Source organism: Lontra canadensis, unplaced genomic scaffold, assembly GCF_010015895.1.
Source record: "Lontra canadensis isolate GAN:19392208 unplaced genomic scaffold, GSC_riverotter_1.0 scaffold1, whole genome shotgun sequence".
Taxonomy (NCBI): Eukaryota; Metazoa; Chordata; class Mammalia; order Carnivora; family Mustelidae; genus Lontra; species Lontra canadensis.
The window spans coordinates 25,430,952-25,444,967 of record NW_022630995.1 but is presented as its reverse complement, the minus strand read 5'-3'; the positions used below and the strand labels follow the sequence as shown (position 1 = coordinate 25,444,967).

At 34.5% G+C, this 14,016-nt stretch overlaps 1 protein-coding gene across 25 annotated transcripts in view; it reads left to right on the top strand.

Annotated features, from left to right (window-relative positions):
• Window positions 1–14,016, top strand: part of FIP1L1 (factor interacting with PAPOLA and CPSF1) — an 81,642-nt gene that overhangs the window by 23,688 nt on the left and 43,938 nt on the right. For 9 of the 25 annotated variants that reach the window (XM_032851735.1, XM_032851718.1, XM_032851690.1 and 6 more), the window contains one exon: window positions 2,500–2,609. In XM_032851735.1, coding sequence (XP_032707626.1) covers window positions 2,500–2,609 — 110 coding nt within the window. Of the gene's footprint in view, window positions 1–2,499; window positions 2,610–8,979; window positions 9,088–14,016 lie in introns of all 25 variants that reach the window. The other 16 variants (XM_032851655.1, XM_032851623.1, XM_032851591.1 and 13 more) reach the window with 3 other exon arrangements.

Here is a 14,016-nt window from a genome sequence, read left to right as displayed (position 1 = left end):
AGATTTTCATAATTAGATTTTACAAAAATATTAGGGAGAAAGGAAATTACATGTTTAAAATTGTGCTGTGTTTTCCTGATGCATTTTCTTGCTTTCCCCCTATTAAAAATAATTTTTCATTTGTGTTCTCTTCTCTCTCTCTTTCCCCCTTATGCTTCTCTTCTTCAGCTCTTCTCTCTTTCCCCTTCCCAGTTTTTAATTGAGTGTTGACTATGCCAGGAAGCATCTCAGGCTTAAGTAGGGAGAGGAGGTGAGCATTATAGATCTCGACTTTGTAATCTTAGAGTATTCCTGAACTAAGAGGAAAAGTAGTCATTAATTAGATAACTGGGCCAAAAAATTATATAGCTATAAACTCTTAAATCCTATGAAAGGCTTTGATGTGACATTCAAGCTGAGTCCCAAATTCAATCAAATAAAATAAATATATTGAGCAATTATTGCATGCCTGGCACTGTTTTTAGGTACTTGAGATACAGATTTGAATAAAACCTAAATTCAATGTAAATACTTGTAGGCCATGATAAATTTTTTATCAGAAAAAAAGGTTTTATTCTGTTTGCAATGGGAAGCCATTGGGGAATTTTGAGCAGGGGAGAGATAGGAGTTGATTTACACTTTTAGTAAGATTGCTTGGCTATATACAGAGGATGGGTTTTCCAGAGGTGAGACTAAAGCCGAAAATTTAGCAGAACAGTTGAGAAGTGGTAGTAGGTATAACCTGGGTTTTCAGTGTGGATATAATCAGTGGTTGAATTTGGTATATATCATAAAGATAAAGTTGATGTAGGATAGTCATCTATTGGATAATTGTTAGGATTTCTTTTTTTTTTCCCTTAAGCAGTTCAGTAGATGATGGTGCTCTTTACTTATGGGGAAGACTTGGATAGGATCAGTTTGAGGGATCATCTGTGGAGAATCAGTAGCTTTGTTTAGGCCACGGTAAGTTTGAGTTGCTTATTAGATACGTAAGACATCGGATATAAATTACTGAAGCTCAGCACAGTTGAGATCGTACTGTCAACTCTCGATATTCCAGACATTTGCAGGAAGAATATTGCATTTCTTTTTCTGTGTTCTCGTAGCATCTTTTATCCCACAGTTACTTTTCTTCCTAGAATTTATCGTATTGCTCTGATAGTTGGTGTGTCTTGTCCCATGGTCTGAGATTTTGTTGTATTTCTCTCTCTAGTCTCAGCCTCTATTAATAGTTTTTTTAGGTGATAGATATTTAATATTCGATGAGTGAACCATGTTTATTTTCCCTGTCATCACGTTCTGTCAGTTTACCTTTCAGGTGTTTATCAGATCCGTTTCTTACCTTCTATCCTCATTTTCTTAGTGCTGATCCTCTGTTATTCCTCACTGGGATCTGGGCCTTTTAAGTGAATTTTTTTTTAAGGAGTAGTGCTCTAAAATGTCAATGTTGAGCCTTAATTATATGAAGACTCCCATTAGGGATTGGGTTCAGCAGTACTAATGAGAGATCTGACTTTAATGGCTCAAATACATTATTTTTCTCTCACACTGATAATGTGAGAAGTAGATGGTTTTTGGAATTCAGTCAGTGATTTGGATGTAACAGAGTCAAGGTGTCTGAGATTTTCTTGGCCTTTGCCTCATGATGAAAGAGAATGATCCTGAATTTAGATTGAACAGTAGAATATAAGTAGGACATAAAATATGGTATGATATTATTCAAGTGCTGGGCAACTTAGCTTAAATTTAATAACTGAATGATTTAAGACCAGAAGGTGAGTATAAAAGCAAAAGAGCACAAAGAATAATTTCCCCAGTGTAAAGGAGTATGACTGGACCATTATGAAAAGCTCTGCTAGGAGCAGAAAGGGTGGCTAAATCTGGGAGAAATTATAGAGTAAGTAGATAACTGTTTGAAGGTGGATATAAAGAGGGGAAAGAGGCTATTAAGGAGACCGATTACTACCTTCAAGCTTCTAGATGTACTGACGGACAGGACGGTGGTACTGTTCATAATGAGGGGAAAACAAATGGTATGGAAGCACAGGAATAGATTATTGATACTCATGTTGGAGCAAATCACAGTCTGAATAGAACATGGTCTGAATGGCTAAAATGGCCGTTGGTAGTTTTTTCCAAATGGTAGTAAACATAAAAGGGGAAAATTCTTCAAGGCCTTTCTTGAACTCCGAAACTTGGAGTCATAACCAAGTATCTTGGACTTAGCTGTGATGATTTAAGGGAATTTATGAAAGGACTGAAGAGTTATAGCTTATTGGACTTTTAAGTGACATTATTAGTATGAACTTTCTTAATAGTTGGGAACATTTTGATCCCCTTTGGTGCCTTTGGTGCCTTTCGCCTAGTGCTGTTCTCAAATAGGGTAATTTTATTTAATATTCAGCAACAAAACTTTCTTCATATTTAAATTCAGATCAGATGTTACAAATTTATTTTAACATGTTTAGTATAGTATGTTTGAGTGTTCTATTAAATAAGCTAATAACCCTTTTTTTTAAGGTACAGCAGGGAAGAACTGGAAATTCAGAGAAGGAAGCAGCACTTCCATCTACAAAAGCTGAGTTTACTTCTCCTCCTTCTTTGTTCAAGACTGGACTCCCACCAAGCAGGTTAGTTAGACAATTATAACTCCCATTACTGAAGGCATTGGTACCTTCATCTTGTATTAGTGCTATAAAAGTGCTTAATGTTCTGCAAAAAAACTGGAACATTCCATGTTGTTTTAATACAAAATGAATTCTCTGTGAAAAACTCTTCTGGGTGCCTTCCCATTAAAAAAAAAATCTAGGTAAGCAATAAATGAAGCATGGTATATAGTTACATGTATATCAAAAAGATAATCTTACATTTAGGAGAGATGGTGATGACAACAATCTTACTGTTTTCTGTGCTTATTATTCTTACATTAAGAATTATTGGACTTTCTAAGTCTAGATCTATTGAATTTTATATATTTTACTAACTTTAATAAGAGATTACAGAGATTTGAGCCTGGGCAATCTTTCAGATTAAAACCATTTTCTTTTCTTTCTTTGGTTTTGATAATACCTAACTTTGAGTTCCACAAGGTACCAATTTTAAGAGGCAGATGTGCCGGCAAATGGTTAGCCAGTTATTAGGAAAATGGTAAAGGGTAAGCTAAAAGTAGGGAAGTTGGATGTTAGCAGATTAATTTTCAGTTAGATAAAGATGACTTCTCAATTATTCCTCTGGGCCAGAAACAAGTCAGTAACCCAACTGTTAACTAGTTCTCAGCCAGATCATTTACCTTTTGTGCTATTTGCTTAAGATTATTTTACAGTTTTCTGGTTTTCTTATTCTGCAGTTTTGAATTGCTGTAAAAGATAATATTTCATAATATACAAATGCAGGAAGAGACAGTATGGGAACGTACAGTTTAGCCCTAAAATGAGGATTCTTAAAACTTTTAGCCAGAATTAAATGTCACAAAGTCATCTTGGATTTTTGACGGTCTCTTCCCATCCTAACAATTACTAGTCATGGTCATGTCCATATATTATTTGAACCAAATGAAACCTCATCAAATGTTTGGCTAAGAAGGTATAATAGTGGAGGAATACTGATCCTTTTAATATGTAGTCTTTTGGGGTTTTTTGTATTTTAAAAGAGGTCACTTTCATTCATTCAGTTTATCATGTTCTGCAGTTTAGAATGATGTGAAGAGCTTTGACTCTGGAGCTAGACTTCTGGGGTTGCAGCTCTGGCTATGTTATGTACTAGCTGTGTGTCCTTGAGCACATCCCCTAATCATCTTCTTTCATTTCCTGATCTGTAAAATGTAGTAATAATCATCCATCCCTCACAGGGTAGTTATGTATGTTAAATGATTTAATTTATGTGAAATGTTTTATAACAGTAGTACGTACATAGATAATACTCTATAGATGTTTGCTAATTAAACTATTTAAAAATCAGTAGCAGCTTTTCTTTAATTTGCCTGCCCCCTCCTGTTTTTTTTTTTTTTTTTTAAAAAAAAAAAAAAAACCTTGGGTCAGGTTATGTAGGGCATTGTACCACTATAAGGAATTTGGCTTTTCTTGTAAGTGAAATAAAAGGGGTGTCACTGTCAGTTTATGTAGAGGAATGAAATAATCTACTGTAGGTTTTTAAAGTCTTGATTGCTTTATTAAAATCAGACTACAGAGAGGTGAGGGGCAAAAACTGGGAGGACAGTTAGGAGGTTGTAACAGTTACCTTAGGCAAGAGATCACTTGGACCAAAGTGCTTCTGGTGCAGATGATGAGGATCTTTTACATCTGAGAGAGAAGAGACTGCAGGAGGAGTGCTTTTCAGCGGGGAGACGACCAAGAGTTCAGTTTAGGACATAGTGAAATTGAGATGTCTGTTAGACCTTAAGTGGAAAATTTGCTTAGGAAGGGGATATATGGAGATGAGCAGAAAGGTATGGGCTGGGGATAGAAATTTGGGACCGATCAGTGTTTAAGTAGTATTTAAATGAAGTAGTGGAAGTGAATTCGATTATTAAGGAGATAAGTAGTGATAGAGAAGTGGCAAGAGGGACAGAGCCTTCGGGTGCTTCCTTCAAGGTCAGAAAAATAAGGATGAAGAGGAGAAGAAGGAGATTCATAGAAAAGAATGACTACTGACATAGGAAGAACACCCAGTGTATGTCTTAAAAAAGATGTATTTCGAAGTAGAGGAATAGTTAACTACCAGATAATACTGATAGGCAAGAAGAGATCTGAGAATGACTTTTAGATTTATTTATTTTTAAGATTTTTTTTAAAGTAATTTCTCTACCCAGCGTAGGGCTTGAACTCATAACCCTAAGATCAATAGTCCTATGCTCTGCTGACTGAGGCATCCAGGTGCCCTGACTTTTGGATTTTAAACTGTAAAGGTTGCTGGTGATCCTGACCAGGATCATTTTTAGTGGGATAAGGTGAAGTTTGAAAAAAAGACTTTTTGGAATGAATTCAAGAGAGAATGGAAGGAAAGGAATTAGAATAAGAACATATGGACAACTTTTTTGAGGATTTTTTTTTTTCTTTTGAGGGAGCAAAGAAATAGTATCTGAAGGGAAATGTGGGATCAGGGGATGTTTTTTCTAAAATGTTAGAAATTACAGTATGTTTGTAGACTTAGGAGAATGAATTACTACAGGGAGTATTGATGATTCAAGAAGTAAGAAAGAACAGTTGTGAGAACAATGTCTTTAAAAAAGTCAGAGGGACAGGATGTAATATGCAAGGCTGGGGGAGTTAGTCTTAAGAAGGAGATGGATGGTTCACTCATAGTAACAGGAGAGAAGACGGGACATGGTGAAGGGTGATGGGCAAGAGAATACTGATGGAAGCAACTGAAAGCTCTCTTCTTTTGGCTTCAGTTTTTCCCAGCACAAAGGATACAGACTCACTGGTAAACATGAGGACATGTGGAAGTGGGTGTTGAATATTTGAGGAGAGAAGAGAAATTCTGAAACAGTCATTTAGAGGTGTGTGAGTGAACTAGGGGAAAGGAGTAGGATTGCTAGGCACCACGTGGAGGGAAATGTACCACCAAGAGAAGTCTTTTTTTTTTTTTTTCCCAAATGGGAAATATTACAGCATTTTTGTATATTGATGGGAATGAATTAGTAGAGTGAAAAATTGACACAGAGAGGGAGACAGTATATTACCACCTTTTCTGGAGGTTAATGGCTGTGGGTTTAAAATGACACCAGTCAGCTTGCTTGGGTGTGTTTCTCTCACCCTTGTCAGGTGTTCATATGTTTGTGAAGATAAGCTAGAGCTGGATTTAACAGAGGTTGCATTTATACCAGGCAGACATGACAAAGGGGCAAGAAAGGTGAGAGGGTTCTTGAAGTGATTAAAATGATGGATAACCGTGGATTAAAGGAGAGATGGAGATTACTAGAAGCAAGGAGACAGTAAAAAGGAAGTAAAGAAATGATAGAAACGTTAACAGATCTATCACTAGTGCCAAAAAAGTGGGTAATTGCCACCACAACCTATATAGAAACATACCTAACATGTCAGTATTGTCACTTTTTGATACACAGAACAGTACCCATTGCTCATTAGGAAAGTTGTTTTCTGGGTTCATTGTGAAGTATTTCCCTAAATAAATATTTCTGGTTTTTTTCTGTTTTAGTCTTTGTATTAATGGAGATTGGAGAGACATGCGTTAAAGTGAAATTTTTTGACTTTAGGGAGAAAACAGGAATGTCACTTAAGACATAATAGAGACTATACAACAAATAGTAATGAGCTGTACTACTGACCTTACCACTGTATTTCCTTTGTTAAAAATCTTAGATTGCCTTATTAATGTGTAGGTGACTGTTGTTATGTTTGCACAGAACTGTTTTTATTGGTTCTTTGTACTTTATAGGTAGAAATGCTAGGTTTCTAACATTCTGTATTGCCCAGCAAAATGGCATACTTAAGTAAGATGTTAATATTTAATATATCAGAATGTTTTGCTTAATCTTTAAAAGTTTTCGTATATGTCAAGAAGTACAGCTTGATACATTTTCACAAACTGAACACTCACTTATTGTTCATCCAGTTCTCCACTTGTTAACATTTGGCCATGTTTGCTTTATAATTTCCCCAAAATATTTTCCTTTTTGAACCATTTAGTAATTATGAACATCATACCCCATCAACCTCTAAATACTTCAGAATGTAAGAACAAGCACACTCTGTTATGTAATCCTAGGACATAGTATCAAAGTGAGAAAATCTAATAATGAGCCAGTATATTAATATGCAAACCATAAATTTAGCTAATTATTTCAATAATGTCTTTCATGGAAGTTCTTATCTTGATTTAGGATTCAGTCCAGTATCATCCACTATAATTAAGTCTTTTTTCTCTTTATTCTTTAATCTGAGGCAGTTTCTCAGAACTTCTTTGTATTTGTTGATTAGATTTTGATGAGTACAGTCCAGTTGTTTTGTAAATCATCCTTGAGTCTGAGTTTGCCTGATGTTTCCTCTTTATTGGATTCAGGTTTTACTTTTTAGGCAGGAAACTGCATAAGTGATGTTAGGTCCTCAGTGCATCAGCCTGGAGGTACATGATGTCATTTTGCCCCATTATTAGTGAGGAGAGCTTTAATCATTTTGTTGTGATGGTGTTCTTTGGGATTCTGCACTGCAAAGTTAATATTTTTGCTCTTTGTAAGTAAATAATCTGTGAGGAGATGTATCTATCCTATTTCTTTTTAAACTTCCCCCAAATTCTAGTATCCATTGGTGATTTTTGCTTTCTCCCATTATACTGTAATGGCTGTAAAATAGTGATTATCTAACTATTATTTTTCTTATATTTATTAGTTGGCATTCTCCTTTAAAAATGAGCTTTCCCATCTCCACTTACTTATTATCAACTAGACTCACTAGTTTTTATTTTATGCGTGAGAGAGTGTGTTTGTGTGATTTATTTGTATATGTAGTATGTAAGCTGTATATACAGCTTACGTATACTGTAATTCATATTGACGCTCCAATTAGTCCAGACTTGCTCTGTCGCAGACTCTTCAGAGTGGTTCTTGTGACCTTTTGATTTTTACCCATCTTTTTTTTTTTTTTTTTTGAGGATTTTTTTAGTTTCTAGCTTTACTAGATGTTCCAGGCTTATCTTGTGCTTTCTCTGCCCCCTCCCTGGAAACAACCATTTCTTGAAAGCACCTTGATGCCTTTTAGTGGGAAATGATGATTAGAAACCAAGATCTTGGCACCAGGTATGCTCATTGGTGCTGGAGTGTCATGGTTTCTAGACTTTTTCAGCTGGGAGAATAAATAATGTATAATTTTAATCATGCAGTCATCATGTGTCTTTTATTTCACATTTCACACCACAGGTTTCTACTTCCCTTTCGTTTTTTCCATCTTGCAGCTTTTACTGTTTTACTGCATTGAGAACCTAGTTCCCACCAACTTCGTTGTTTGTTCTTACTTTAGTCATAAAATACAGAATAGGTTAGGACTTCACCTGCCATTATGAAAACCAAATCTATTAAGTAGATTTCAAGATTTCTTTGGAATTCTTTTTTTCTTTTTCTTTTTTTTTTCCAGACTGAGGGTATATAGTTAAAATACTCAGAAAATTTCCTTCAGAGTGGTTGTATTAATCATTTAAAGTACAATTTGATCCATTATTTCTGTTTGTATTCAGCTTTACTTTTCCTTCATGTTTATTGATTTATTTTTTGCATATATAAAACGTTTAGGAGTTCCAAGCATACTCAGATTTGTCACTTTCCCCAATTTCTTTCATTCCTGTTAATAATTAGCTTCATTTCATCTAGTTTCTGATTTATTCTTCCTGTGTTTCTTTTTATATAAATAAGCAGATACATAAACATACATATTTTTCCTATAGAAAATTTTTCCTCGAAAGAGTGTCTTATGAGTCCTTTAAAGGACTGGCAAGAGTGTAAGTCCTGAACTTTTTATGGAATATGTCATTATGGGTAAAATTAACTTCCAAATTTTATTTTTAGTTACTTTGAAATGGAATTTTTATGAAATATATAAAGTGTAGGTTTTTATAAAACACATCAGAATGTTACTGTTATCTGGTACACTATTTGTACCTGTTATTGAAAGAACATAGGGAAAGAAAAACCAAAGTTTTGAGTAAGGTTTTGTGGAACCACAGAAGTTAATGTTATTCATAAAAGCACAGAAAATTATTTCTTGATAATACATTATAACCTGACAAGCCCTTGGTTCTTATTTTACATTTTGACATCATATTATTTTGAAAAATATTTCTAAAAATATTCTAGAGTTAATAAAATGTTGATAGCACATTTATATTTAAATACCTATTAGCAGTTTCAGTACCACAGAGCCTTGGACAGAATGCTACAATAGGAACATGCTAAAGGACTTTAGACTAAGCATGTCAAAGAAAAAAAAAAAGAACAAGGGGGGTCAGAGACAACAACATGTAAGAAAAAACATAGAAAATTTATCTCACCAGAAACAGCACCTCTTCTCAGTCTCAGACAAGTACTGCCTCCAGAAAAGCCAATTCCAGCGTTGGAAAGTGGCAGGACCGGTATGGGAGGGCCGAATCACCTGACCTAAGGTAAGGCTGTTTTTAAACATTGGCTACTCCCTGATGTTTAGATCATCAGTGTTGTTTTGTCTAGTAATAAGATAATAAATCTTGATTAGATTGTACCATATTTTTTACCCCCTCAATTTTGCTTTCTCGTTATAGAAATTGAGGGTTTTAAAAATCAGGAGTCAGGCCCTGTCACCTCACTCCTTGCCTGATACCTCTCTGGCTTTTTATACTGCATTATAAATTGCATGGAACCATGCTAATGGGACCTCAGTAAGTGTTTTTTTGTCCCTACTACTGCAGGTTTAATTCTTCTTTCTCATATCACACCCTATTAAATCCCTGGGTGTTTCTCATTATTTATTGAATAAAATTTAGCCTTCTGAGCTGGTATTTAAAACCTATAAAGTTGAACTGCACTGAATCTTTCCAAATGTTTTATAACTACAGTGCGTAAAGCAGCCATTTCATTGAGTCGGCCAGCTGTCTTGGGAGGTACCATCACCTTTGTTGTTACTGTGCTTTTACTCCTGATACCCCTCTGCAGAGTTCTGGTTTGTGTTCTAACTCTTAGAGTTAGGAAATATGCAGCCTTGGATGGGAACTATATGCTCTCTGAGCCTATAACATGGGAATAATAATTTCTACCCCAAGGGATATAGTGAGAAGCAGATGTGTTAGATATGACAGTACATTGCAAATAATAATGAGTCTGAGCAATTAACAGTTTGCTTGACTTGGAAATGTAGACTTAGGCACCTCCCTAGTTTGCCATTTAAAGTTTTAAACAATGATGGTATGGGAGTGGTATTTTGTTTGTGTTCATTATAGCATTTTAAGCTTTCTTCCTGGGCAGGTTTATGCTATATTAATGTTCTTTTAAATATTTTCATTTAGGTATGTATGTTATGATCAGATATCTTTGATCCTAACAACTAAAAGAAAAGCAAAGAGAGGAAACACTATCAGAATTTTATTTTCTTATATTTCCTTTTCTTTGGGGTCTTCATTATATGTTCTCCATGAATAGTCAGAATTTCTAGTCCGCTTGACTCTGATAGCATCTCTTGTTAGGAGAGAATAAGCTTAGTCATTTTCAAAAGTGGCTATTCATCTCAAAGTCAAAAATATCTTGACTTTCTAAAGAATATCCAAACTAGAAGTATAGTAATTGATGCAGAGGGAAATATATTATCTATATTCCTAGACTAGTCTCCATGGCATGTGTGCTTTAACAGGGTATAGAATGAAAATTTGCATATCTTACATTTTAAAAGTATACCCATTGACATTTTTCATAGTAGTACGTGATATTGATCTTAGTTTTTAAAACTAGAATTCTTGAAGTACCAGTAGAAATTTCAAGAGTTACTTTAAATAGTTAGATCTGGTAAGTGTGGAGAGTGAATGTGAATCTTTTCACATTTAATAGTTCACATTTCACATTTAATATTTCTGTGAAACCCCAGAGTTTAACATGAGTGCTAATAATATAATTTCTTTATAATATTTAACTTAGTTATTACAACATAAGTGCATAGAGAAACTCAGATTTACATTTAACCAGGCCAGCAGTTCTGAACAGCCTTGTTTATTGATCCCCAAAGGGCCAAACGATAAGAGCTTTCATTTTCTTTGTTCTATTGTGGAGATGAATCAGTAGCCATTCTGTAGATAAAAAATAACTACCTTCTTAAACTTACAGCAGTTTCATGGCATAAGTCCTGGATTTGAACATTAAGTTTGGTTTTGTGCTTGTGTGAATTTAGGATAGTTCCCTAAAATCTCTGGGCCTCTGTTTCTACATTTTTAACATGATAGGCTGGACTGTGTTATCAGGAAGGCCCTTTTAACCATGAAATTCTTTATTTTCTGCCTAGTCCCTGGTATACATGGAAGAGGAGATCTGAGAAAGTAGAGAATTTGCTCAAATTTATGGCTGATAGAGGCAAAGTCAGGGCTAGAATTCCTGGTTTTCTGCCTTTTAGTACCTGCAGTTAAAGCAGGTTGATTTTCTTAAGCAAAGGCATAGAAATACTTAAATCACTAATTTTTAATACAATTAAAAACTTTATGTATATTTTCTTTTGCTACTGTTTCAATATCTGAAATTCCTCTTTACATCAATTAGAATTTTTTACTTAAAATAGTTGTGCTTTTGATACAATAGTTTTCTTGAAGTAAGATAATTAGTTTACAGAGAAGGTATTCATTCTCATAACTAAAAATGGTACATGTTGAAGTTGATACTATTACTCCCCCACTCCCCACCCCTTAAAAAAGGTGCTTTGGAAATACAGAAAGCTCCCATTCTGACTTTGTGATTAGTCTCAGGGAATGTACATAGTAGGAAATTTGACACTATTTTCAGTATGTATTTTGTGCTTTTGAAAAATTCAAAAGAAGAAAAATTTAAATAAAAGCTATTAAAGCTATTCTCTTTTTGGGTGGTATATGTGTATGTATATATGTGGACACACACCCTTAATAAAAACTGAGATGCTGGCTCCTGTAGTTAACATAACGGAGAAATGTAGGGATATTTTTGAAACATGGCTTATATTTCTTTGTAAAGAGCAATTAAACAGTGGTTGCGATCCTATAACTTATTTGCAGACTCAGACTTCTTATCTCCTGTGTGTTCCTATTAATTTATGTAACATGGTGTTCTTCCAACTTTGGTTAATAGCACTCTTCAAGCTAACTAGATGTATGTAGCAAGGACATTTTATTGGTATGAGTTTCTTTTATAAATTGAGATTTGTGACATTAAGCCAATTAGTAAGAAGAATAAAGCAGTTTTAATGAACACAGAAAATTGTAATTGGCAATATGGATGACTGCTGTAATCTTATCCTAATGTGCAGTTTATTTGTGTGTTCTGTTTCCATTTTATAATACCAGATTTTGTCAGGTAGTTTCAAATTCTAGGTTGTCTTACTAATAATTGTCTTATTAACAGTGTCTTGTTTTTTAATATTAATGCTTTTTTAACTGAGACTCTTGAAAGGAATAGTAAAAATTGCTTAATGTAGAATCACTAAAATATTTAAACCTGCTTGCATTTCTTATAACAAACATAAAGCGTACAATAAAACTGGATGTTAAATGGACATTCAGTCTCAGATTGGCTTCTTCATTTGTTCTTGCAGTACAGCTTATGTCTTGATGAAATAATATACTGAAAAGATGTACATGTACCTTCATTTCATTCGACTGAGCACTCATGACTGAGCATGCGTATTACGTACCTTGTAAGAATTTACATGGTTGGACATTTGAAGGCCTTTATTTTAAAAGATTCTCTGTAGAGTGTTATCTTTTCCAAATTTAAAAAATGAAATTAAACATAAATATGGCAGGTAAACCTTTATTTCAAGCTCTGCACAAAAGTGAGTAAATTTGGCTTCCCTAATGAACATGTTTATGAGCCCAGTTTTAGCGTAGATCACCTTTAAGCCTTCAGGGTTTTGTGTTTGTTTTTAGGACATTTTATAAAAGTAACAATATTTTAAAAATTCACACCCCAGAAGTTAGCGTCAAAAACATTTTGTAGACGTAGACTTTAGAGTTAGTCAGACCTGAGCCTGAATCTTGGTACTGGCACTTTACTTCACAAATGAGCCTTTTTCCGTATCTGTGAAAATGAAACTAATTGGACTTAAACCAAGTACTCATGGATTAAACAGCTTCTATGGCTGCAGAAGCACCTATTGCAGGGTACCCAATAAGTGTTAGTTCCCTTGGGATCTCTGCTCCCACCACAGTCTCTTTAATGGTAGTAGTGATAGACAATACATGACATACTCTGTGATTTAATTCTGTGATTTTTATTTTGTACACACGTTATTTTTCAAGATAGCATTTTTGATTAATCCTCACTGAAAAATAGAATACATTAAGATTTCTTTATAAACTATACATTGTAGAAAAATTCTTGTGCTTTTGAAGTTAAAAGAAAAAGTATAGAGGCAGTACTATGTGACTCCACAAAACTCAAAATATCAGTATAATATATATGCAGCGAGTGACAGCCTTACCTTAGTTATCAGGCCTTGGTAGGTATGACTTTATATTTATTGAGAATTAAGGAGTTATGTTTTAATTTTTATCAACTACTTTAAATGTTTTTAGAAAAAATACAATATTAACTGTCTTTCTTGGGCATACCTCTAGTTGTAGTCCTCAACATTGGCTATGTATTGGAATTACCTGGGAGCTTTAAAAAATTGTGGATGCTTAGGCCCTAGAGACTGAATTAAATAGTCTCTATTAAATAGTGCATTCTTGTCATTGGGAGTCGTAAAAGCCCCCAGATAATTCTGATGTGTAGGAAGCACTGAGAACCACTGATTGAGAGAGAGGATATTAATTGGTTATTAATCAAAGTTTAGTGACCACCTTAGAATTTGAGGTAAAAATGAAAGATTAGTTGGGTAGAACTGATGTTTGCATAGCATTTTACAACTTTATAGAGTCTCATTTTGTGTGAGTCTCATTTGACTTATATTTTCTGCTGCTTTTGGTTGGTAGCCAGTATCAAAGGTGTATCGTGCTATTCTGTTGCAGACTGGTAGGTAGATAGCATATTTATCAAACTGGAAATTGAAATCCTACACATACTATTTTCCTTACATACTTTCTCTGTTCATGTTCTTTCCTCCATTTAAAATGTACTCCCTCCCCATCTTACGTGGCTAAATCCATTCTACATGTCTTTCAAGGCTTACCTCTTTGCTAAGGTAGCTTAAAAGATGTTGCACCAGTTTCCATGGAGAATTGTTACTGACATCTGTTTAGCTGTGTGACCTGAGTTAGACAGTGATAATACTGGATCTGTCTTCACTTGGGCATATTTAATTGTCCCGTTTAGGTTTTCTTCCTAGAGAATGAATCCTTGAACTATTGCTGTCAGTGCATAGTTCTTATTAGGAGCTCTGCTATGAGGAA